The 24,659-nt window shown below is 44.9% G+C and overlaps 2 protein-coding genes across 2 annotated transcripts; both read left to right on the top strand.

Annotated features, from left to right (window-relative positions):
* Positions 1 to 285: 285 nt before the first annotated feature.
* Positions 286 to 16,566, top strand: atr (ATR serine/threonine kinase). Its single transcript, XM_053435209.1, has 48 exons — positions 286 to 475; positions 569 to 660; positions 1,325 to 1,477; positions 1,585 to 2,489; positions 2,578 to 2,720; positions 3,103 to 3,279; positions 3,409 to 3,572; positions 3,729 to 3,881; positions 4,044 to 4,242; positions 4,321 to 4,577; positions 4,696 to 4,892; positions 5,068 to 5,168; positions 5,266 to 5,437; positions 5,551 to 5,706; positions 5,786 to 5,980; positions 6,132 to 6,227; positions 6,341 to 6,430; positions 6,787 to 6,882; positions 7,028 to 7,158; positions 7,282 to 7,425; positions 7,748 to 7,841; positions 7,920 to 8,045; positions 8,164 to 8,370; positions 8,502 to 8,615; positions 8,729 to 8,844; positions 9,087 to 9,207; positions 9,330 to 9,467; positions 9,554 to 9,725; positions 9,878 to 10,044; positions 10,133 to 10,297; positions 10,431 to 10,522; positions 10,636 to 10,727; positions 10,812 to 10,989; positions 11,083 to 11,268; positions 11,635 to 11,794; positions 12,078 to 12,257; positions 12,447 to 12,589; positions 12,700 to 12,797; positions 12,892 to 13,121; positions 13,221 to 13,355; positions 13,623 to 13,823; positions 13,929 to 14,072; positions 14,585 to 14,735; positions 14,820 to 14,976; positions 15,127 to 15,280; positions 15,610 to 15,761; positions 15,933 to 16,038; positions 16,163 to 16,566. The coding sequence occupies exons 1-48, from the start codon at positions 423 to 425 to the stop codon at positions 16,334 to 16,336; spliced, it is 7,827 nt and encodes a 2,608-aa protein (XP_053291184.1). The 5' UTR covers positions 286 to 422; the 3' UTR covers positions 16,337 to 16,566.
* A 1,601-nt stretch (positions 16,567 to 18,167) lies between these two features.
* Positions 18,168 to 23,856, top strand: LOC128451031 (endophilin-B1). Its single transcript, XM_053434804.1, has 10 exons — positions 18,168 to 18,176; positions 19,233 to 19,374; positions 20,514 to 20,642; positions 20,755 to 20,888; positions 20,993 to 21,085; positions 21,176 to 21,259; positions 21,362 to 21,385; positions 21,669 to 21,758; positions 21,886 to 21,986; positions 22,347 to 23,856. The coding sequence occupies exons 1-10, from the start codon at positions 18,168 to 18,170 to the stop codon at positions 22,996 to 22,998; spliced, it is 1,458 nt and encodes a 485-aa protein (XP_053290779.1). The 3' UTR covers positions 22,999 to 23,856.
* The last annotated feature ends 803 nt before the right edge of the window (positions 23,857 to 24,659 follow it).

Genomic DNA, 24,659 nt, shown 5'->3' with positions numbered 1-24,659 from the left:
CACTCCTATCTGTGGAATTCAATAATGCTAATGTTCAATGCATTCCACTTTATATATTCTGTTTCAATTATCACCTCAGTCAGTATCTCATTATAATAAGATAGTAAATCAGAATAATTAGATAGTAAATCATAATAATAAGATAGTAAGTCCTCATTTTTAGAAATGTTCTCATTATAATAACTTTTTTTTTCCATCACAGTGGCGGAAATGTGTTTCCATAGTTTTGACCCTCGGAGGCTGCCATACCAGAACCTAACACGTCATTTTGGAGCGAAAGTTTTTTTGAACCACTTGTCAGGATCATGTCCGGATGCACATGGACCTGCGGCGGCTCCCTGGTCCCAGTTACCGGACGAACACTCCCGTAGAATGTCTCGAGGAAGTCGCTAAACCACCGACGACCCGAGCTGCTTGAGAAGATGGAGGGACTCGAGATGTCCGCGATGATTCCGGCTCTGCAGGAGCTCGCGAGGTCGGTGCCCGGCTCCACTTCGCTAAGCTAACCTGCTAACAACATGTCATGTGTTAATGGACGTGTTGTTGTTGTTGTTGTTGTTCTCTGCAGCTCCGGCGCCGCTGAGTACGAGCAGGCGGTGCAGAAACCTCGACAGATCCTGTGTCAGTTCATTGACAGGATACTGACGGATGTGGATGTCGGTGAGTCACAGCAACAGCAACAGACAGGAAGGGGGACACAGTGACAGTGACAGCTGAGATCTACTCTCTCACACCACCGCTGGATTACAGATGTAAAAGCTTCGGTGGAAAACTTTTAAAACAATTAACTTTATAATGTCCTCGTGGGTTTTGTTGACTAATTCACTTCTGCTCAGGACATGTGTGTGTCTAGATTTGTCTTCAAGATTCTTCAAGAGTCAGATCTAGCCATGCTCCAAGTTAAAACTAAATAACATTCAATTAAAGTAATGAAATCAAATATACACCCAAATATAAATTATGAACTAAAATAAAGTAGCTTAATGAGTAGAATGAATGAAGGAGAATCTAATACTGACAAGTGGTACAGTGCAAATGTTAAGAGCTGCAATCTTATGGCAGTTTAGAGGAGTCTATGGTTAAGTTGTGTGTTGTTGCCAGTTTAAATGTCCGGGGTTAATTTTATTTTATTTATTCATTTGATTGTTTTAGTCATGAAAACCGTTGGTGGATAAATAACTTTGAGGGATTACCAGATATATATATTTTTCTCCCATACCAATTCTAATCTGGAAATCCAGCCTGTGACCCTTCAGATGTATCTCGCAAACCATTGTGGATCAGATCCACCAGTTTGATAATCCGGCTGTGTGTATTCTTCCAGTCGCTCTGGGGCTGAACAAAAAGTCCAGCTCGGAGCCAGCCTGCGTGATGCTTCTGGACTTTGTGCAGCACATAGTCAAATCCTCGTCTCTGATGTTCGCCAACCCTGCCTGCCAGCCTGCGGAGTATCCAGACACAACCCAGAGCTGCAATGGTAGGACACGGTTCCTAAAGAGCTGCAATGTTTGAGGTTAAAATGTTAAGAATAAGATAAAAGTGTGGTTATATGTGTCTTCTTTCTGTCTCTCCCCGTGGATTCAGACTTCAGTAAGTGGGTGGCCGTGCGTCTGCTTCGCGTGGCAGCAGCTCCGGACTGTGACGTCATCCACGGCCGCGTCTCTGCTGTGTTGTGCTCTCTGCTTCACACCCTGAGAGTCAGAGCACCGTTCATCTTCAGCCACATCACCCAGGAACTCGTCCATCTGGCCCGGGACCTGGGAAACACCCTGTACGCCCACGTGGTCACCCTCTCCGGACAGGGACACTCTGCGGGTGTGCACACACAGAACCGCTGGCCTGTCACACTCGAGTGCTTCGGTGTCTCCCCTGGATGCGCCTCCTCGTACCTCACCCCGTCTCCTCTCGTGCTCTCCTCGCCTGCCGCGCTGGAGTCGCTGACTGCCGTGACGCTCGGCATCATCACCGACGCCCTCAGGGGTGTGGTTTCCCGTCGTGACCTGAGCGCGGCCTGGGAGACGGCTTGCTCCGTCCTCGCCAACGGAAACACCAGGCTGAGGAAGCTCTCCATGGTGATGCTGAGGCGACTGGTGGAGCTGGGGGGGTTTCCTGAGAGGCAAGGCCCTGAGTTCTTCACCGCCTTCCATCAGCTGCTGGAAACACACGCGACAGCAAACACCGGCTCCGATGAGAAGCAACCCTATGAAGGGGAGCTGCTGCACCTGACTCGCCGTGTGTTTCAGGCGCCCGCCGCCTCTCACACACACTTTGAGCCCATCTATCTGTCGCAGATGTTTGAGTGTGTGTGCACTCTTGGAGGATCAGGCGTCAACTTAGGGACAGAGGTGACTGAATCTCTGTGTCTGCTGTTCAGCTTCTTGCTGTCTGTGGCCCCGGTTTATGAGGGGGCTGCGTCATTAAGGAGGCAGCGAGTCACGGAGGTCTGCAGGATGCTGGCACGCACCGTCGGGACAGAAAATCAAGCTGAAGTACGAGTTTTATTTTTTGAAAATCGCTCACCGTTGTTTATCATCTGTCACAAGTCTTTACACGGCCTGTTTTCCATGTGCCCTGCAGTGCGCGGAGGGATTCCTCCGAGCTGCACTAAAGGCGGAGACAGCTCTGGTGATGGAGAAGTCAGGAGATGGAGAGTCCTCTGCCAAGAAATCCTGCAAATCAGCTATCAGCTCTGTCGGCAAACCAACCAAAACATCATCAGCGTGAGTTCAGGGGTCCAGCTTTTTATATAAGCTTGTTAAAGATGCTGTAGCGCACCATATCATATTGGACTATAAATTACAACACAGTGGATTATCCACAGGTGGTTTTGCCATCAGTTTCAATCATATGGTGAGTAAAAGAGGATGAGGCAAGACAACCTAACAAACCTTTGTTTTTGAAATTGAGTTCTAGACATATTTTCTACATTTAGATTTTCTTGAATGTTAATGTTTTAACTATGGCATATTTTTAACCAATGAATTTGTTATTAATACATTTTTCCAGGTAAAAGCTAATGAAATGTGTATTTGCTCTCCTAGTGATTAGTCCGATTTGCCAAGTTGTTTTAATTTAAAACATTATGTGTCTCCGTGTCCTCAGGGAGCTTGACATGCGTGTCCAGAGCGAGGTGTGGGCTGTGGTGAACAGTCGGCTGGAGGAGCTGCTGACGCTTCTGAACTCGGACTCGGCTGAACCTGAGACCCATCAGACTCTCTGTGCTCTGGAGGGTCTGGCCCTCACCCTCCACCTGGCAGCCCTCTGCTCCTCGCCCACCAGGTAATGCACCGACATTTACACACGCGGTCCCTCTAGCGCACTTTTATTTTAATCTTTTGTCTCTTACACAGTAATATCAACTTTCTCTTTTAAGTAGCTCATTCTTTCTGATTCTTTCTCTGTCAACAGCTCCTCTCCTCCACTCTGGGTGTCCTCTGAGTCTCTGGGCAGAGCTCTGAAGAGCTGTCAGTCAGTGTTAGAAGGAGGCTCTCAACCCGTCACAAGCCAGAAGTACTTTCAGTCTGCTGTCCAGACGACTGTCGAGGTCCTGGACTCTATCGTGTTCCTTAAGAGTATGGACAAACACACATGCAAAACACATTTGATGTCGCAATAAAATCATATTTTTTGTTATTTTTTAGCAGTAATATCCAATATTGATTTTACAAAGAAACTCTGAGCTCTAGCTTTACCTTTACCCCTGACCTCCTGTGTATGTGTGAGTATAGTGAGCAGTCAGAGTGAGGACGGACTCCAGCGGCGTGTGTGTGCTCTTTTATCACTTCCCTGGGTGTGTGAGAACAAGTCTGTCTCTGCCTACAAGGGCTCAGGATTCCCCTCCTGGCTTTCTGCCATGGCTCAGAGACTGAGCTTCTGTTACTGTAAGTATTTAACAATAAAATGTTTGATTAGTTTGCTGTCACCCGTAGCTGGTGTCTCAGATCGATTTAACAATCACTCATTAACAATCCAGATCTTAAATTATTTAAAAAAGCTGTGATATCACTGTTAAAACTTGACGTCAAACCGGTTTGTCCCTCCAGCACCTGAGGTCCAGGTGGACTATGTGTCGCTCCTGGCCGTGCTGCACCGTGGTGTGTGTGAGACATGGCGCGTGTGTGTGTTTTCCAAAGCGCTGCAGAGTCCAGTGGAGGCGGTGAGAGCGGCGGCAGTCAGGGCCTTCCCTCTCCTGCTTCACCACCTGGGAAACACGCATCACCACCTCATCAGCAGTTCTCTGCTGTACGTAAACTCCCGAACTTTTCATTGTTGAATTTACCTTTTGCAGTATGATTTATTTAATGTTATAAACTCGTTCAGTTCCAGGTTGGACGACAGTTCGGAGCAGGTGAGGAAGGAGCTTGCCCGGATCATTGGTCAGCTGAGCTGCATCCAAACAGATCTCTCCCTGCTCAGTGATACTCAGGTGGCGTCCTCCTGTCTCCCCAAAAAACTTTGTCTCCGCCTCAGCCTCGCAGCAGAGCATGCTGGGAATGCTTGTCCATCCCTCAAAGCAACTTTTATCAGACCCTTTCTGCCATTGCTCAGAGAGCAAACTCCAAGTAGTGTCAAACAAGGTATTTCAAGTTTTTCCATTTGATATTTGTATGATTGGATTCAGTTTAATTATTCACAGGAGTGCACAAGAGGCATCATAAAAAGCTTAATTTTTAATGATACATTTTACTCTCCCAGCTTTCCTGGAAGCTTTGCCTCACCTCTGCCAACATGTGAATCTGATTGGTGGAGACAGCGACTCTGGTGCAGTTCTCTGTGCCCTGATTGGTCTGATGGAGGACAAGGATCCAGTGGTCAGAATACACTTTAGCCAATCGGTGTGTTTCCTGCTGACAGAGAGCAGCAGAAACTCAGAGCAGAGTTCTCTGAATGAGGTGATTGACACTCAGTTGTTAACATTTAAAAAAACTCATATTTCATTATAGATATATTATAATGAGAACAGAATATTCAGTATAATTTTACTTTTTGGACTTAAACCTTGCTTTTTTTTAATATAATTAGCGAATAACAGTGAGGTTGATTGTGTGTTTCTTCTGATGATCTCAGCTCCTGGTCGCTCGTCTTAAGGAAGCGTTCAACAACGCAAAACTCAACAGAGACGATGACCTGCGCAACACTCTCATCCTGACCACCGGAGAGATCGGCAGGTATAGATCATATTATACAGAATTATCATAAAATACCACATTTCTGAAAAGATTGGTTTAATTAGTTGTTTTTCCCGTCCTTCATCTCGTCTGTCAGAGCCTCTCAGGGTAGTTTGGTGTCGTTCTCTCTGCTGCGGCTGCTTCACTGTCTGCTCTCCAAGTCGTCCCCGGTGTCTGTGGCTGCTTACGCTCAGATCAGAGCTCTGGCCACTGCCAAAGGCCTTAAACTGCAAACTCTCTTCAGTCAGTACAAGAACCCAATTTGCCAGGTATAAAATCAGCTCATTAACTATTGGAAAGATACATTATACAACTGTGAATAATAAGTAAACAACAGCAAGAAGTCCAGACCTGCCATTAGTTGTCTGTTCTCTGTCTGTAGTTCCTGGTGGAGTCGTTGCACTCGCGTCACGCCGCGGCCCTGCGGAGCACGCCTGACCAGGGCAGCGAGTCAGCCAATCAGAAAGAGCTGGCCCTGGACATCCTGGCTCAGATCGCCCACGCTTTCGACTTCCCAGACCTCCACCGCTTCCTCACTGTATGTGCAGACCACGCATGTAAACATTCCCACAGATACAGTTTGCCTGAATGTGTTTAATGCTTGTGTGTACTTGTAGCGGACGCTCCAGGTGCTGCTGCCCTACCTGGCAGCTAAGGCGAGCTCTACAGGCTCCGCCCTCATCCGCACATTGGCCAATGAGCTTAAGGCGAACAGGAGAGAAATCCTGATCAACAACTTCAAATACATCTTCAGTCATCTGGTGTGTTCTTGCACCAAGGAGGAGCTGGAGAGGGCTTTCCACTACCTACAGGTATTAGTAATACTCACTATTCTTCAATAAAGACTCAACTTCAAGCACCTCCAGGCTTGTAAATAATGCAAATTTTTTCAAAATGGTTGCCCTGTTAGTAATTGATGTGATTGCCAGACTGATTTATATTTGTTTCCCACATGTTCTCCAGAGTGAGACAGAGATTGAACTGGGCTCTCTGCTCAGACAGGACTTCCAGGGTCTCCACAACGAGCTGCTGCTGCGTCTGGGAGAGCACTACCAGCAGGTCCGTCAACGTCCCCCTACAAATTCATACATTTTTAAATACATACATATCAGTGACAGGTTTTTAAAACTAAATATTGTTAAGCATATGTTTTTACATTCCACGTACTATAGGTATTCAATGGTCTTGCAATCCTGGCGTCCTTTGCAACCAACGAAGACCCGTACCAGGGTCCCCGAGACATCACTACCCCAGAACGCATGGTATGCTCCCACCTTATCTTTTGCTTTAACGTGAATGTTTATTTTTATTTTCATTCAATTTTAACAGACGTGGTCAAAATGTATTCAATTCTACTATTCAACAAGAAATCAACATATTTTTAATGCATCATAGTAGTGTCACAAAAAAAACACTTTAACATATTCACACTCCTGTACATGTGCATAGTGTTTTATAGACAAATCTTTCGATAGGCGATAGACAACAGAATTTGTTTACATTTTATTTTATGGTAAAAAGTAGGAAACTATTTACCAAGTAATCAATAAATGCATCTCAACTTCCCCCTTTTTTTATTTTAACTACGGTTTCCTGACTTGTCTGTTCTTTGTGGCAGGCGGATTACCTTCAGCCAAAGCTGTTGGGAATTCTCGCCTTTTTCAACATGCAGCTGCTCAGCTCCAGTGCAGGAGAGAAGGATCGCAAAAAGCTGGTGAGTCATCCGCTGCTGGGAACTCACTAAATAATTGTAAATCAAAGAATGTGTCTCTATAGTAAAGAATGTAATGAGGCACTGATGGATTTGAATATGTTTAGTGAAAATAAACCAACTGACCTGTTAGCTGCTCTCTGTTCAGGCTTTGACGAGTGTGATGGCCCTGATGCGACTCATGGGCTCCAAACACATCAGCTCTGTCAGAGTGAAGATGATGACGACGCTCCGCACCAGCCTCCGATACAGAGAGGACTTCCCTTTGCTCTGCTGCCAGTCCGTACACACACACACAAACACACACACACACACTTTTTAGACTCAAATTACCATATCTAAGTTGTGTTTGGTCACATGCTGTCCTTCATAAAACCTTGAACGAATCAACTCTCTTCACAGGACGTGGGATTGTTTTGTGAGGAGTGTGGAGCCGGCTCACCTGGGTCCTCTCCTGAGTCATGTCATCGTTGCTCTCCTCCCACTGATTCCTCTGCAGCCCAAAGAAACGGCTGCTATTGTCCGCTTCCTCATCATGGAACACAGGTAAGACGCACAAAAAAGAACAGTACACACAATGTTTACATAAAACTACGTCATTTGAGAAATAACATGTATTTTCACCTGTATTGATCATCATTTTATCAGTGCACACAGCTTTTGTCCAGAAATATACTTTCCAGAATAAAAAAATACTTTCCAGAATAGCTCTGTATGAATGTGTGTGTTATTGTGTGAATTGTCCTGTAAAGTGTTGTGACTGGTCAATAAGTCAGGGAAAGTACTATATACAAACATTGTTTTAATATTCTAGAAAGTACCTTACTTTATCTAACAGCAGTGATTTAACAGAGTCAATCTATCACAGGGAAGAAGTCAGCGACTACCTCCATGAGATTTACTTTCTACCAGATCACCCGGAGTTAAAGGACATCCACAGTGTGCTGCAGGATTACAAGAAGGTCAGTGTGGACAGAAGGTCACGAGGAATAGAACAAAGGACGGTGCAACAGATTGTGAAATGTCATGTGTGCCTCCAGCTGACAGCCAGCAGCAGTGACCTGGTGGCAGCTCTGCAGCTCTCGATGAGAGCCGTCCAACACGACAACGTTGACGTCAGGATTCATGCACTCACAAGTCTCCGGGATATGATGCACAGTGATCAGGTACAAAAACTCACTGAGACACATTGTAAAACCATCTCAGCTCAGCAGCGTACGTTTGTTGGTTGTATACCACTTGCAGTAAAAGGTTTTTGTGTGTGTTTGTGTGTGTGTGCTGCAGGAGTGTCTGCTGCGGCAGGTGTGTGCGAGCGAGGCGGTGGAGCCGGTCATCTCCAGCTTGGTGTCGGTGCTGCTGAAGGGCTGCCAGGACTCGTCCCCAGAGGCTCGGCTCCTCTGTGGGGAGTGTCTCGGGGAGCTGGGGGCGGTGGACCCGGGACGTCTGGACCTGTCTCAAACACACACACACGGCGACCGCAACACATTTACGGTATTCTTCATTCTTCTCTACAGCATAAATACACACACTTATACACACAACGAGTTTATTTAAAGATTAGCATATTACCTAAAAATGTTCTTTAAGAAACCTCACGTAAATATTGACTTCCTTTGTTAAAGAGTGGAGTCGAGGATCTCAACTTTGCCCACGACCTGCTGACTGAACTCACCAGAACTTTCCTGGCTTATGCTGATGACGTGAGAGCCCAGGACTCCGCTGCTTATGCAATTCAGGTACACACACACACACACACACAGACACACATGTGTACACTTACTTTAGAAATTCATTAGCTCTTATTTGTTTGTCAACTTTTCTGTCTCTTTTGCTTTCATGTGCACCTCAGGAGCTGCTGTCTATCTTTGAGTGTCGTGAGGGACGGAGCGACTCTCCGGGTCGTCGTCTGTGGAGGAGATTCCCAGAGCAGATCCAAGAAATACTGGAGCCTCACCTCAACAGCAGGTATTCAACATTTTCTCTGATCTTGTCTTCTAATGTTTCACATAATTCTGGAGATAAAATCCTCGAGGCAAAGTTATTGTTTTTCCTCTCGTATATCTTTCCCCCGTCCCTGCCACCGTTTTACCTTCAATCCCTCCTTTAATCTCTATTCTAATATATTTAAAAAGCATTTATTATTCCATCGTCTCCTTTCCTCGATCCTTTCTAAATTTCCCACTCCACCTTGTCCCATTCACCTGCAGATATAAAAGCAGCCAGAAGGAGGTGAACTGGTCTAAGCTGAAGAAACCAGTTTACTTAAGTAGCCGAGGCAGCAAGTTCTCTGATTGGTCGGCCACGTGGGCTGGATATCTCATCAGCAAGGTTAGCAGAGCTCTATTTGCATATCGCAAAACCAAATGGCCACTTCTTCGTATCAACAGCGACATGATCTATTCTGTCAGGTTTGAGGTTTTAGGAGCTGGATTTGTGTATTTTTTCTCCAGGTGAGACATGAGCTGGCCGGTAAGGTGTTCAGCTGCTGTCGCTTCATCATTAAGCACGACTACAAGGTCACAATCTACCTGCTGCCTCACGTTCTGCTCTACATGCTGCTGGGCTGCACACCTGCAGAGCAACTGGAGGTGAGCACACGTCACACACACACACACATCACACACAGCTACAACAAATTAAGAAGTTGCCCCGACAATACCACCTCTTCATCCAGGTAAAGGAGGAGATGCTGGCCGTACTGACGGAGGGTGATGGTCGAGGGAGGGTGTGTGTCCAGGAGACGGCCTCGAGCCTATCACAGCTCAGCATTCAGACTGTGTTCAGTATGTTGTCTCACCTCACTCAGTGGAGCCGCCACATCCTCTACTCCAAACCCAAACACAACGGTAAGACCCACACTCGCACTGATCTCTAGTCTGTGAGGTTTTGAAATGATTAAACCCTTTTGTTTGTAGGATTGTTTTTGCAACTGTATGTAAGTGGATTTCTCTGTTGTTCACTGAGTTCCTCCATCATTTGATAAAATACATTTCCCCAGAGAGTGGGGATTATCAGCGTGTGGTGGCCTTCCTGAAGGGTATTCCACAGGACGTCCTGGCGAAGGCCTCTCTGCGATCCAAAGCCTACACTCGTGCCCTCATGCACTTTGAAGCTTACATCCTGGAAAACAAGGAGGATATCCAGGACCATCTCACCTTCCTGCAGGTCAGTCACTAACGATCCCACTTTTATTATGAAAGTTTGACCGAGTTCTAGCTGAAGTGAAGATGTTTTTATTAATTTGCTGCTGCAGACGCTCTACGCCGCGATGCATGAGCCCGATGGAGTGAGGGGGGTCAACGCCCTGAGGAGGGAGGAGCCGTCGCTCCGGGAACAGATACTGGAGCACGAGAGCATCGGGCTGCTCCGAGACGCCACCGCCTGCTACGACCGGGCTATACAACTGGAGTCGGATCAGGTACACACACACACACAAACACACACACACACACACACACACACACACACACACACACACACACACACACTTGTTTGTGTCTTTCATGAAGTCTTTCCCTGTTTGATCATTTTCATTCTGCCTCTGTGTATAGATTGGTCACTATCACGGGGTGATGACCTCTATGCTCGGCCTGGGTCAGTTGTCCACAGTCATCACTCAGGTTAATGGAGTACTGGCCAACAAGTGAGGAACACACACACACACACACTTTAAAACAAACAAACATATCAGTTATGGCCCAGATTCCATGTTGGTCATTAAACTCACTGTGATGTAACTAACGTGTTCACACTTAGGCAGCAGTGGAAGTCGGAGCTGAACACTTACAGAGTGGAGGCAGCCTGGAAGCTCGGAAAATGGGACCTGCTGGAGGATTACTTACCTTCAAGTGAGAGAAAAGGTATTTGAGCTCTCATTGTTGTTGACTTCTTGTTTACACAAAGCAAGAAAACGCCTTCCTTTGTGTCTGCAGACCGTCACTCCAGTACGTGGGGCGTGCGGCTCGGCCAGCTGCTGTTGTCGGCTAAGAAGCAGGACGCCGAGACTTTCTACGAGAAGCTGAAGCTTGTGAGGAAGGAACAGGTCGTCCCTCTGTCTGCAGCCAGCTATGAGTGTGGAACCTACCAGAGAGGATATGAGTATCTTGTCAGGTCTGTGTGTACATTTGTAGAATCCATAATATTAAATAGTTAGTTTGTCTTTGCAAAGATTTGTGTTTTTTAATAACCTGTCTGTGTGTTTAGGCTCCACATGCTGAGCGAGTTGGAGCACACTTTTACTGAGTTGCAGAAACAGAGGGAACACTCTGCCCCCAGTCCCAGCCAGCTGCCTCCCCATTGGTCAGATCGTCTGGAGATGACCCAGAATTCCTTTCGGGCCAAGGAGCCAATCCTGGCTTTCCGTCGTGCTCTGCTCAGCCTGGGATCAGAGTAAGGACTCAGGAACCTCTGCAGGAACCTAGACACACATTATGACTTAAATCACATCTCTTACAGCTCGTGCAGCTCTGCCTGCATTATGTGCCTCTGCACCTTTCCCTCTGAATTCATCTTAAGAGATGTTTGAAAATTTGTGGCTCTTTATATCTTGAACTTGTCTGTATTTATTTCATAGATTATTATTATTATTATACCTTTTTTCTTACCTTTCATCAAGTCAGCGAGATAAACCCAACAATCCTTTCCTTCTTGTGCATTATTTCAAACTCCTATCGTTTTTTCTGTTGGAGTTAAAGCGGCCAGCTAGTCAAGTCCAGGCCACAAAGCTCAAACCTGGTCCTTGTGTTTTCTCTGCAGATCTGTGTGTAAGGAGCTTGTCGGCGAGTGCTGGCTCCAAAGTGCCCGAGTGGCCAGGAAGGCAGGACACCACCAGACGGCCTTCAACGCTCTTCTGAACGCAGAGAACACACATCTGGCCGAGCTGGTTACCGAGAAGGCCAAGTGGCTTTGGTCCAAGGTATTAACAACCCACCATAAATATTCAATAAATACAAAGTACGGACCAAATTTTGCCTTCTGTGATTAATAGTTTTTTGTCTAAACTATAGTAATTGAACTTTGACAGTACAGAACGTCTATTAGTATCTAGTGTGTCTTACTGACCCTGTTTTGCACCAGCGTTTGTACTTAAATTTCCATTTTCATCAGTTTAGTTGTTCTGTAAGTTGAATTACATTTCTACTCACACAAAGATACACAAAGCGACACTAATGAACCCTTCTGTATTCGCCTGTCATCAGGGCGATGTGCACCAGGCTCTGATCGTCTTGCAAAAGGGAGTGGACCAGTGTTTTCCCGAAGACGAGTCCCTCACAGACCCCCGCATCCTGCAGACCAAAGGCAAGGCCATGTTGCTGGTGGGACGCTTCATGGAGGAGACGGCCAACTTCGAGTCCAACGCCATCATGAAGGCGTATAAGGTAACAGTCCCACACAGGAAGTTGAAGGCTCTGCTATCGGGCGTAAGAACAATTCCTGTTCCGCTGAGTTTTGAGTCAAGCGTGAGTCGCACTTTACCCACAAGCAGCCGTGGCAGTAAATATTACAGGCCATCGCTCACGTTCATTTTTTAACGAAGGATTTCAAGCGTGTCTTTTCGTGTTTGTTAGGATGTGACAAACCTTCTGCCTGAGTGGGAGGATGGAAACTTCTACCTCGCCAAATACTATGACAAAGTGATGCCGATGGTGACTGACAACAAGCTGGAGAAACAGGGGAACCTGATCCGATACATTGTCACATACTTTGGAAAGTAGGAACAGAATCAACGTTTATTTTCTTGCGATAGAAGCTGAGTTAATGCTGTTCTAACCTCATTCGACTCTTCCTCACCCATTTCGTTTGGACTAATCCCCTTTCCAGAGCTTTGCAGTTTGGAAACCAGTACATCTACCAGGCCATGCCCCGCATGTTGTCTCTCTGGTTGGACTTTGGAGCCAAAGTGTGTGAATGTGAGAAAGGTGAGTGTGATGCTTCCTGTCCTCGGCTACCTCACTTTAGCTTTTCTTTCAGCTGTTAACAACGATATCCTCCCCACACATCTCCCCTCCTCAGCGGGCCGAGCAGACAGACAGATGCGACAGGAGCTGAGCAAAATCAATGCAGCGGTGAGCGAGCACTGTGCCAACCTGGCGCCGTACCAGTTCTTGACCGCCTTCTCCCAGCTCATTTCCCGGGTGTGTCACTCCAGTGACGAGGTCTTCACTGTCCTCATCGCGATCGTGGCCAAAGTCTTCCTGGCGTACCCCCAGCAGGCCATGTGGCTAATGACTGCTGTGTCCAAGGTGTGTGTTTGTGTTTGTGTGACATAAACTTACAAGAACAACTAAAGAGCTTTTCTGATAATTATTACATGCCTGTGTTTGTATTTCTTTTCCGTCCAGTCTTCCTACCCCATGCGTATGAACCGCTGTAATCAGATTCTTAAAAAGGCGATCAGTCTCAAGAAGTCACTGGAGAAGTTCATTGGAGACGCCAACCGACTGACTGACAAGCTGCTGGAGCTCTGCAACAAGCCGGTATACACACACACACACACACACACACACAAACACACACGCATGAAATATATGTTAAAATAACAGTTACAGTTACAAACTCACTCTTTGACCCTTATGGAAGTAAACTAAACTGTAGGTTGAGAATTCTTAATCCTAACAAGTTTTATTTTTCATCTCAAAATGAGAAATGTGATGGATATCTGTATATAAAAGTAAGTTTATGATAAAACTATTGATATTTTCTACATTGCACCAAGTATCTGGTTTTTGAACTGCGTCCTCCAGGTGGACGGTAACTGCACCACCCTCACCATGGGCGTCCACTTCAAGCAGCTGAAGCGTCTGGTGGAGGAGCCGACCTTCAGCCAGATTCTGATCCCACTGCAGTCGGTGCTCATCCCCACGCTGCCCTCGACGGGAGGAACCAACACGCAGCACGACGCCTTCCCCGGACACTGGGCCTACCTGGACGGCTTTGAAGACGCTGTAAGAGAAGGAGAAAGCGACGCTGTTGATTATTGTCATTGTATATATTTTGGATGTAAATCCTCTTGACGTGGTATTTGCTGCATAACTCTGCTGTATGTGCAGGTGGAGATCTTGGCCTCCTTACAGAAGCCTAAGAAGATCAGCCTGAAGGGGTCGGACGGGCGCAGCTACACCATGATGTGTAAACCCAAAGACGATCTGAGGAAGGACTGCAGACTCATGGAGTTCAACTGCCTCATCAACAAGGTGCGTGTCCGGTTTCACTCTAGATGAAATGATGTAGTCGGTTTCCTCGGGACACATCAGCTATATTGGATTGTACTACTGGAATATATTCCACTGCAATACACCCAATTATTATTGCCTCCATATTTAGTATAATTGTATACACTTAATTCATCAAGAAAGAAAAACAAGAAATAACGAATAACTTCCCCTGTAGTATTCACAGCTAAATCAGATTCAGAAGATATTCAATGGGGGGGAAAAAGTTCCGTCATATGTACTATTATATTAATTAGTATATCAATCTATACATACTTGAAAAAGAAAACTTAAATAACCAATAACATTTTCTGGTATTTAAAGAAGAAGAAAAAGCTTCCCTGCTGCTTGTAAACATTTTTATTCTGACAGAGGAACTCAGTGGTTCAACTTTTACTAGTTAGCATCACCTCCGGATTTGTATTTTGGAGTCAACACTTTTCTTGTGTACAATGTGCACACGTTTTGTATTGAGTGTGTCTGTGTATGTGCAGTGCCTTCGCAAAGATGCTGAGTCGAGGCGGAGGGAGCTGCACATCTGTACCTACGCCGTGATTCCCCTCAATGAGGAGTGTGGCATCATCGAATGGGTCAACAACACGGCTGGACTTCGACACATCCTCACCAAACTGTATAAGGAGAGAGGTACATGTAGCCTAAAAGTCAAGGCACATGTAAACACACACTGTCCGCTTTATAAATGTTGAATTCCCATGCGTTTGTTTTTAGGTATCAACTTGTCAGGTAAAGAGCTCAGGAAGCTCATTCTGCCAAAGGCGGCTCCCTTTCAGGAGAAGCTGCGCGTCCACAAGGAGGTACTGTGTGCTCGGCACCCCCCTGTATTCCACGAGTGGTTCCTCAGGACCTTCCCGGACCCCACGTCATGGTACGACCCGCTCAACATCTCACCTTTTTTTTCAAAAGCCATGTTTAAAGTCTTGTGATATCATGTGGCCACTTTTGCGAGGGCGAGGTTTTAGTTGTGGAGCGTTTGAAAGGTTATAGATTAGATAAATCACATTGTGATTGTTCACAGGTACAGCAGTCGCTCCGCGTACTGCCGCTCCACTGCTGTGATGTCCATGGTGGGATACATCCTGGGTCTGGGAGATCGCCACGGAGAAAATATCCTGTTTGACGCTTTCACTGGGGAATGTGTTCACGTCGACTTCAACTGCCTCTTCAACAAGGTTCGTCTTAGCTTCAATATTCCTTGAAGTGTTTGAGTGTTTGCTGTTGCTTATATCTCTATTAGCACATACTTCTTTACAGTGAAAGCTTTGTAGTAGTTCTGGGGGCGAGACTTTCATCTCACTGCAGATTGTGTGTACTTTTTTGTGTGCTACTGGATGCCTTAATTTCCATGGGGTCAATAAAGTATCTATTTATTTATATATCTCCCCATATATCTATCTATCTAATATTTAGAAGTAATCTATGTTTCAAATTACCAATATCTATGAGTTTGGGCAATTCGGTGCATGCTCTCCCTCATGCTCCTTCTCTCCCGCTCCACTAGGGGGAGACATTTGATGTGCCTGAGGTTGTTCCCTTCCGTCTGACCCAGAACATGGTCCACGCCATGGGACCCATGGGCACCGAAGGCCTCTTCAGACAAGCCTGCGAGGTCACCCTGAGGCTGATGAGAGACCAGAGGGAGCCGCTCATGAGGTTTTGAGTCAAAGCATCAATTAACAAACTAAATTTAGATTTAAGATCATATTGAAATCTGCCTTTTTCTCATTTACTTGACCCTTAATACATTATTGTCTGTCCCACAGGTACTTCTGTCTCATCGAGGTTTCTAAACTCCATATGTCTGTATTTATTTCTTCCTCTCAGTGTGCTCAAGACCTTCCTTCATGACCCGCTGGTGGAGTGGAGCAAACAAGCAAAAGGACTTTCCAAAGCTCAGGCCAACGAGACTGGAGAGATAGTTAATGAAAAGGTGTGCGCATCTGGAAGTGTATTTCTATGCATTCACAGCAGGTCCAACAGGATCCATAGATGTCAGGTTTTCTGTGTTATTCACACTGATTTGGGTTTTATTTTTCTCTCTCCTTCCGTGCCAGGCTAAAACCCACGTGTGTGACATCGACCAGCGTCTGCAGGGGGTGATAAAGAGCAGGAACAAAGTGCTGGGTCTGCCTCTGTCCATAGAGGGACATGTCCACTACCTCATACAGGAAGCTACAGACGACAAACTGCTGTGTCAGATGTATCTGGGTTGGGGGCCCTACCTGTAGAACACACATCTACATTCACTTAATGTAAGGGCAGCATTTTGAAGACAGGTCGGGAGAATTAAGGATTCTTTTCTGTGATTAAATGCCTGTAAGTGCTAAGATGTATTTACACATATGTTTTTCAATAAGAGCTAAATATTCCCTACGTTAAAGTTTCCTGTTTTCTGGAAACACAATATTTTTGTTGCACTCCTGTACAGTCTATTGTAATAAAATACATGTTTTCCTGATTTGGTAGTGGCAGATAAATGTGTCTTCTAATCTCTTAACTCTCCTTAGATTCACTGAAGCAGTCCGACTGTCAGATGAGTGTTTAATCCCCTCTCTCTCTTTCTCTCTAAGTGCTGCTCTCTTGCACACTCACACTGGTCCAATCCGCTCACCTTTTTCACTCAAGAACCAATTAGAGCCAAGTGTTTGCTTGTGAAAGCCTTAAGAGGCTGAAGACGGCTGGACGCTGCCACCAGTGTGAAGTAGAGGAAGTCTGAGCTACTTCCTGTGAGGGATGTTTTCGTCCTTCAGTCATGAGTTCAGACACTCAGAGGGTCGCTGTATTTTTCATCATTATTTTTCTCCTCTTCGTCAACACTTGGCTTTTGATGCAACTTGCTCTCGGATAGAGGCCCTCGACACTTGTTTGAAATCAACGAGAGCTTTCCAGGCTAACACGGTGGACACTTGACTTTTTCTTGACTTCACTCTCTGCTGCGGGATGGTCTTTTCGAGCTTCGCTATGGGGGAAAAACAACAGACCAGTGAACTCTACAAGGCCCTCTTTATTATCGGAATATCAACTCTATCGACTGATAAATAAGATGCATTCAAATTCTATAGCAGCTGTCTTTACCACAGCAAATTGCACTGGATATTTAGTTTGGACTCTGCAGCTAATTTGCTTGTTTTTCCTGCACGTTTAGTTTTTGAATTGCACAGGCATGTAGAGATTATCCCTTTATTTAGAAAATTTCTGGAAGTCAACGGTTATCTATATCTCGAGGATTTGGGATTTTTTATAGTTTTAAACACTATTTCATGAGAGCTGGCTTTCATGTTTATCATTTTTAAATGGCATCGGTTGACCTTCCTGAATGTTTTTATTCTGCAGCAAGACCAAGAGAACAACTGACCTGTGAACCGTGCAATCAGATAATCGACTTTACTGGCTGTTAAAGAGCTTCAGTCTATGTTTTCTTAGAGCTGTTATCACCGCACACAGTTTTCCTGAGTGATCAGTCTTATTCTGCCTCTGACTTGCAGTTTTTTCTGCAGGTTTTAGTCGTTGAATTGCACGCGTGTGGAGATTATGCTTTTATTTTGAAACCCGGAAACGAAGGGTTATCTTCTCTTGCCAGAGGTTTTAGTTTGTTTTTCACACGATCTTATGAGCGCTGACGTCCATATTTAGCCTTTTATAGAATAACAACTAGATGCAAGACATTTCTATTCTGGAAAACCCATCGTTTGAAACGGCAGTCTATTATATTTTGCATAATATTTAAGATATTCCAGCACCGGAAGAGAGAAGCTGTGATGCAGTGAACACCGGGAGCTTGACAGAAGAAACCGTCAGTAACATGGCTGCAGGATAAACCGTCAACAACACGACAGAGCCGCTGGTAGAGAACCGTATCCCGGGCGGAGGGTTGAGGCCATGGTGACGCCTGTGGACCGTCGGACAGTCGGTGGTTGTTCACCGGGCTGTTGACAGCGGAGCACCGGGGACGGAGCGCGACCTTGGCGGACGATGTGATGGATCTCACGCGGCTGGCGGCGGACGCTGGTCAGTTCATCAACAGAGCGATCCAGGTAAAGATCGAGTCCCGCTCAGGTGATGGTACTGGTACTGGTGACTTTGAACTAAACTGGGATCTGTGGTTCTCTAACAGGGATGTAATGCGTTTGTGTCTAGAAGAATGACACAAAATCACTGCCAGTGATTCATAAGGATCCTCGTTAGATCCTATAGTGATAACAATAAGTCATAAACACTATTTATTTAGTATCTATGTATCCTTATTTACAATATATCTATCTATACTTATTTAGTATATATCATCTATTAATACATCTATACATATTGAGTAGCTATCTATCTGTTTATCTATCCTAATTTAGTATATCTATATATCCATCTTTCTCTATCTATCCTTATTTAGTATCTATATATCTATCTATCCTTATTTAGTATCCATCTATCATCTATCTATCTATGGATCTATCTATCCTTATTTAGTATCTATCTATCTATCTATCTATCTATCTATCCTTATTTAGTATCTATCTATCTATCCTTATTTAGTATCTATCTATCCTTATTTAGTATCTATCTATCTATCTATCTATCTATCCTTATTTAGTATCTATCTATCTATCCTTATTTAGTATCTATCTATCCTTATTTAGTATCTATCTATCTATCTATCCTTATTTGTCTATCTATCGATCTATCTATCCTTATTTAGTATCTATCTATCTATCCTTATTTAGTATCTATCTATCTATCCTTATTTAGTTTCTATCTATCAATCCGAAATCAAACCCCAGCCTTCTGTGTATTTGTTTTTATTTAATTATAATTGTTCATCCAGAGGTAAATTTAGTGTTAATGTTAATAATGAATAATGTTAATAATGTAAGCTCTTGTGTTTGAGGTAGGCTTGTATCATTAGGGGCCTTCCCTAAGGGCCACTTAAATCAAGCCACAGAATTCTATGTATATATGTATTTAAGCATCATGGGCTCTTAGGCAGGGCCCTGAATGCTGCCAGCCCACCTCAGACCTTGGAGAATATATACGTGTGTATCTGGTTGTGTGTGTGACTGTTGCCTGTTGCTCCACTCTTATCAGTGAATAGATTGGTTCAGGCTTTAATGTTGTTCTGTTGGTCCGCTCCAGTACACAGGGGAGACGATCGGCCAGGCGGACAAGACAGATCTGGGCCCAGGTCTGGAGGAGCTGCTGGTACTGGCAGACGCCACCAAGACCTGCACGGACAAGATCATCTCCCAGACTGAGGTGGTGCTGCAGCCGAGCACCGGTGAGACACCAGTGTTTATTAATATCGAGGTCGGTCTTTGGGAGACAAACATTCAACACAAACAATTATTATTGCTGTTTTCTTCTATTTATTTAATGAGTATTTAATAAAAAAGCATACATCATTGCCTCTACACTGACCTAGACAGGGTATTTGTGTTTTTTTTACATTGAGAAAACATTCTGGATAAACCTCTTGTAATAAAAATACTTATTATACTAATCTTTCATAACTCTCTGCAGAGGAAAAACACAACATCAAATGTCTCCCCCTAGTATTTATGCAGGGGTAATTAAACGTGATTTGGGGTACTTTGATTTCAATAAGGAATCATATCATCTAATTTGAAACCAAATTAAACCTCCTCATGATACTTGTGTACGAGATACTGTAAATAAAGATAATCTACTGCCCAATGTCACCTGTCCCCTTCAAACCAGAGCCTGCTGTGGCCTCTGCCATCAAGTGAACACTAGATCTGATGCTTCTCTGTCTGTGGTTAAACTACTGACGCATGACCTTAAAATCTTTTCATCTGGGACTCCATACTTCACATTTATTTGCTCTCCCACAATCCATCTCCCTCGTGCCCTTCTGTTTGCCCTGCCTGTTACTGTCCTGCTCAGATGAATAGGTCTGGTTTTGCTTTTGCCTCTTTGAATCCAATTACCTCAGCTAATGGAATTATGAGTGGACGTGACCTGTAATCTATCAAATGAGGAGAGTGTTCAGCTGCCAGAAACAATGATCGTGCACGTGGTTTTTTCTATCGACTGAGGGCTCTTAGTTCTTCTGCACAATCCTTTTTGTTTACTTTACATTTACCTATTATGCATGGGCTTATGGGAAGGACCGGCAATTTGCAGGCAGCTGTCTACTGTTCTGCTCTTCATGTTCTGTCAGTGTGATATAAAATAAGGGAAACTACTTTTCAATATTAAGTGTTAATTTTTGTATATTTAGATCATTATAGAAAGGAATGTAAAATAAAACCTACTGGGTAAAATATAGGCATCCAGAGGTCATTGGACACTTCTGAATTCTTCTAAATAAATACAGAAAACACCAAAGATACGTTTGTTGGATTTCCGAAATGAAAACCCTTATACCTGATTTGACCCCTGACCTCTGATGAACAGGAGCACGACTGGAGGACCGGCTGTATGAGCATCTTGAATGGAGCGCCCCACTTCGGCCTCGTGCCCTCGAGGTTCTGGGTAATGAAATGACCCAGGCCGGGCTGGAGCTTGGGTCCAACACTCCCTATGGTGAGAGCTAATTCTTCTGAATATCGTTGTGGTGACAAATTGTGTGGTCTTAGCAGTTTGTCTATGTACCTGAGTGTGTTGCTTTTTAAACTATAGTGTGTTGTGTATTTAGGAACGGCCCTGCTGAGGTGTGGAGAGGTTCAGAAGCAGCTCAGCGACGCAGAGAGAAAGTTTGTCCAAAGCACGAACATCCACTTCCTCACCCCTCTGAGGAGTTTCACTGAGGGGGAACACAGAACCATACAAGTAAAGCCCACTAGTACACACACCAATAGCCTGTACATCATGGCATTTAAATAAAATAATCTATATCTCTTTCCATGTTTGTTTCTGTTGTGACTTGTTGGTAGGATGAGCGCAGGTTGTTGCTGAACAAGCGTCTGGACTTGGACATCGCTAAAAGCCGACTGAAGAAAGCCCACGAGGCCGATCAGGAGTCCCGAGTGAGTCCCAGTGGGTTATCTCAAAATGTAGCCTTCAAAGTACACATCAGTTTTTCTTTAATACATTTTTTTATTCATTCTTTTCATCAGAACCTAAACGCAAACCCGCTGGACGATGCCTACATGTCTCACGTCTCCTACATGTTCAGCTTCATGCGGGTCAAATGGCTGAAGGTCAGTGGCTGGACACACAGACACAAAGATAAGACGCCCTGAACTGGATGTTTGGTCACTGAGTACATGTCCTGTTCTCCTCTGTCTCTGTCCTCTGCACAGGTGTGGGCACAGCAGATCACGCAGGTCAGTTCATGTTCATCTTCCTGTGCACACAATATCCATAATTTGAATATGGAAGCGAAGGCATGGTGGTGCAGGGGCCAGTCAGGATGGAGAGCTGAATATGGTCCTGACGGTGGCAATAACATTTAGCTTTCTATTGTTTAGTTGATTGAGACTTTTTACGGCTAATGGGAAATTTCCAGACACAAAGCTGCTGAAATGTGGATGTAATTGGAAAGATGATTAGTATGTGTGTGTCTGTGTGTGTGTCTGTGTGTGTGTTGCTGTGTGTCTGTGTGTGTAGGCAGAGATGGAGCTGAGAATCTTTCAGAGTCTGTTCGATCGACAGTCAGAAATCACAAGGCAGCTTCTGGAAGGAATCCACAACACTCACGTACGTGCACACACACATCACACACACACACACACACACACACACACACACACACACTTTAAATGTTTTTAAATCCTCAGTCCCACCATCTGCCTCGTGTTTTATTTGTCTTGCTTTGTTTTTTCAGACCAACCACATGCGGAGTCTCACGGACTTCGTGGAGGCTCAGGCTTGTTTCTATGACCAGTGCAACCAGCATGCTCAGGGGCTGCAGAAACAACTGGGGAGGTCTGTGCAGTCCGGTTTACTTCAACAAAAAATACATCTTCACACAACTCAAGACTCTCACAACTTATTACGGATTTCAGTTTATGTTTTTTTTATCTGAATTCGGAATTTAAGTTGTTTTCACACGTTAAGTTTAAAGTAGAAAATGAGGATGTCAAACCAGGAGACACGACTATTGGTTAATTATTTAAAAAAGTTAATCAATAATGTGTATTTTCTCATTATTTAATTAGCACGTGTACTTAAGAACTTCAAATTTTAAACAAAGCATGAATATGAGCAAAATTAGGTAGAAAAAATGTCAATCAACTAATAATTACTGCCACTAACAACTAGTCATGATTTTGTTTCTTCTCGCAGCATCCCCGCGGTTCTCTGCTCCAACAACTGGCTCTCAGAAATAAGTAATCAGCCGTCAACAAGCAGCCAAGTGGCCACCGAGCCCAGTGGATCAAACCAGGTCACTCGGATTCCCGTGGTCGTCCAACAAATTCCAGACTTCGATCAGGACTCGTGGACTGAACGTCCGTCATCAGTCACAGACAAAACAACAACAGGTTCATCTGTGCACACTCAGCCCCTGGACCCGACAAATAACAACAATAACAACAACAACAACAACAATCAGTCAAGTGACAGCCATGAGATCAGTAACCATGCAGCGGCCAATAAGGCATCTCTCCATGTCTGTGCTTCAGACTCAGACAACAACACAACAGCTCAGCGCTCAGCGGCCAACAGGACAGTCGGCGTCCACACAACAACCCAGGGGACGACTCTCGAGTCTTCAGCTGCAGTGGCTGATGGTTCAGGTCACGCAGCGACGACAACCTCCTCTTCACCTTCACAACCTCAGGCTGCAAATACAGTGTCGCGTGAAACCATGAAAACCAGTGCCGTGGCAGATGAGCCCCAAACTACTGATGAAACGGGTAATGATGAGCAGCCCGCCATTAAAGGAGAAGACGTCCAGGAGGGGCCAGCCTCCGCCAGTCAGGATGTGGTTGAGTAGAGACTGAAGCTCGTCAGCTGGGAATCACTGTGATGGAGGTTCAGCTGAATTCACACCAGTGGTATAATAACAGACATGGTAGAGCTGAGGAAACAGACGGGATCAGAACGATGCAGATACTCAAATATTATCATGTGTGGTTTGGAAAAAAAGAAGCTTTAATTAATCCCATAGGGACGTTACTGCAAAGTGGTTGTAAAAGTGCTTATTCTCCTAGTGCCAGTAGGATCATTCATGTATTATTAATGTTGTGCAAGCATAATGACTGTTGAGTGTCAGTCCTGTGTCGTCGTAGAAGAGGAAACCGGCCTCAGGCTGCAAGTCGAGGTCGGACTGAGTGTGTTACGTCTGCAGTGTGCGACTGTAACACACAGATGTCTAAAAAAATTATGTTTCACTCATTTAAATGAACAGAGGACAACTAATCTTTCACCGTGCCAAGTGTGTATATGTGTTTGTGTGAATACGTGAATTCATGTGTGTGTGTTCATGTCTGTCTGTGACCCGTGTGCAACCCGTCACTTGTGTTTAAAAGCTCAGCCCCAAACACACAACACCTTTAGAAAGAAGTGTGTGTGACTTTGTACGAGTTGAGGTCATTTTCCATAATTGTGTGTGTGTGTGTGTGTGTGTGTGTGTGTGTGTGTGTGTGTGTGTGTGTGTGTGTGTGTGTGTGTGTGTGTGTGTGTGTGTGTGTGTGTGTGTGTGTGTGTGTGTGTGTGTGTGTGTGTGTGTGGCGGAGCCCCCAAGGCGACAAAACACCCGGAGTGAACAGGATCTTTATGCTTTTGCATGATGCAAAGATATTCCTCCTTGTTCCTACTCTGGACTCTGGGTGTGTCCCCCCCGTGCACATGTCAAATCACACTCCCACCTCCACAACACCCCCCCCCCCAAGCCCCCATTAGGTGAAATGTGTAAAAGTTTCCAAAACCAGATGTTGTTGATTTTCTCAGTGAGGGCAGCCCCTCTCCACCGTGGTGTGGATCCACTCTGGAGACCCTGGACGGGAAACATGTTCCTGTAGCATCGGCTCCTCTGACGTAATCACTGACTGAGCTCTGTGCTGTTTGACCCAGTTTGTAAAGATGTGTGTGGGTTCCCGCAGAGCGTCAGTGCTGCTCTGTGTCAGTTTGAATCTACGCGAACACGCAGTCGACGTCAGGGAGAGTTTTCAATGTATGAATCTGAACGTGTGCAAATAAATCTGCCAACTGTGACGTCGTGTCCATTGAGGTGTGGTATTTGTTATCCAGCTGAGGTGTTTGTGTTATTTTTATCGTTTAAATCTCCTGCTTGTCGTTCCCTGATATATATACACACGCTCACACAGACACACAGACACACACTCACACAGACACACACTCACACACACACATACATGCTCTATCCAGGTTAAGATCAAGTGTTCACATATATCACATCTCACTAATTAACACCATCCCAACACTGTAAATCTTGTGGTGAAGCTTGGCACGCTTCACTATTATAACCACACAACCCTTTATGATGTATGGTCATGTACGATACACACCACAAGCCCTTTAGCTAACCCACACACATTGAAACACAACCCCGAAAACCACTTGCAAAGTGTGTTTCTACCGTTTCCTGCTCCCACTTTCTCCCCCCCCCCCCCCTCCAGTCCGCGGCTGTAAAGA

Source organism: Pleuronectes platessa, chromosome 11 (genome assembly GCF_947347685.1).
Source record: "Pleuronectes platessa chromosome 11, fPlePla1.1, whole genome shotgun sequence".
NCBI classification, from domain to species: Eukaryota; Metazoa; Chordata; class Actinopteri; order Pleuronectiformes; family Pleuronectidae; genus Pleuronectes; species Pleuronectes platessa.
Note: the sequence above shows the minus strand (reverse complement) of the source record. Positions and strands in the feature narration are given on the sequence as shown.

Coding starts and splice junctions, on each gene's coding strand:
- atr (XM_053435209.1), top strand. CDS start 423: ATGGAGGGACTCGAGATGTCCGCGATGATTCCGGCTCTGCAGGAGCTC. Junction 5,438..5,550: donor ACAAGAACCCAATTTGCCAG/GTATAAAATCAG, acceptor CTCTGTCTGTAG/TTCCTGGTGGAGTCGTTGCA. Junction 6,228..6,340: donor TGGGAGAGCACTACCAGCAG/GTCCGTCAACGT, acceptor CACGTACTATAG/GTATTCAATGGTCTTGCAAT.
- LOC128451031 (XM_053434804.1), top strand. Junction 21,386..21,668: donor GGGCACAGCAGATCACGCAG/GTCAGTTCATGT, acceptor CTGTGTGTGTAG/GCAGAGATGGAGCTGAGAAT. Junction 21,987..22,346: donor CTGCAGAAACAACTGGGGAG/GTCTGTGCAGTC, acceptor TTCTTCTCGCAG/CATCCCCGCGGTTCTCTGCT.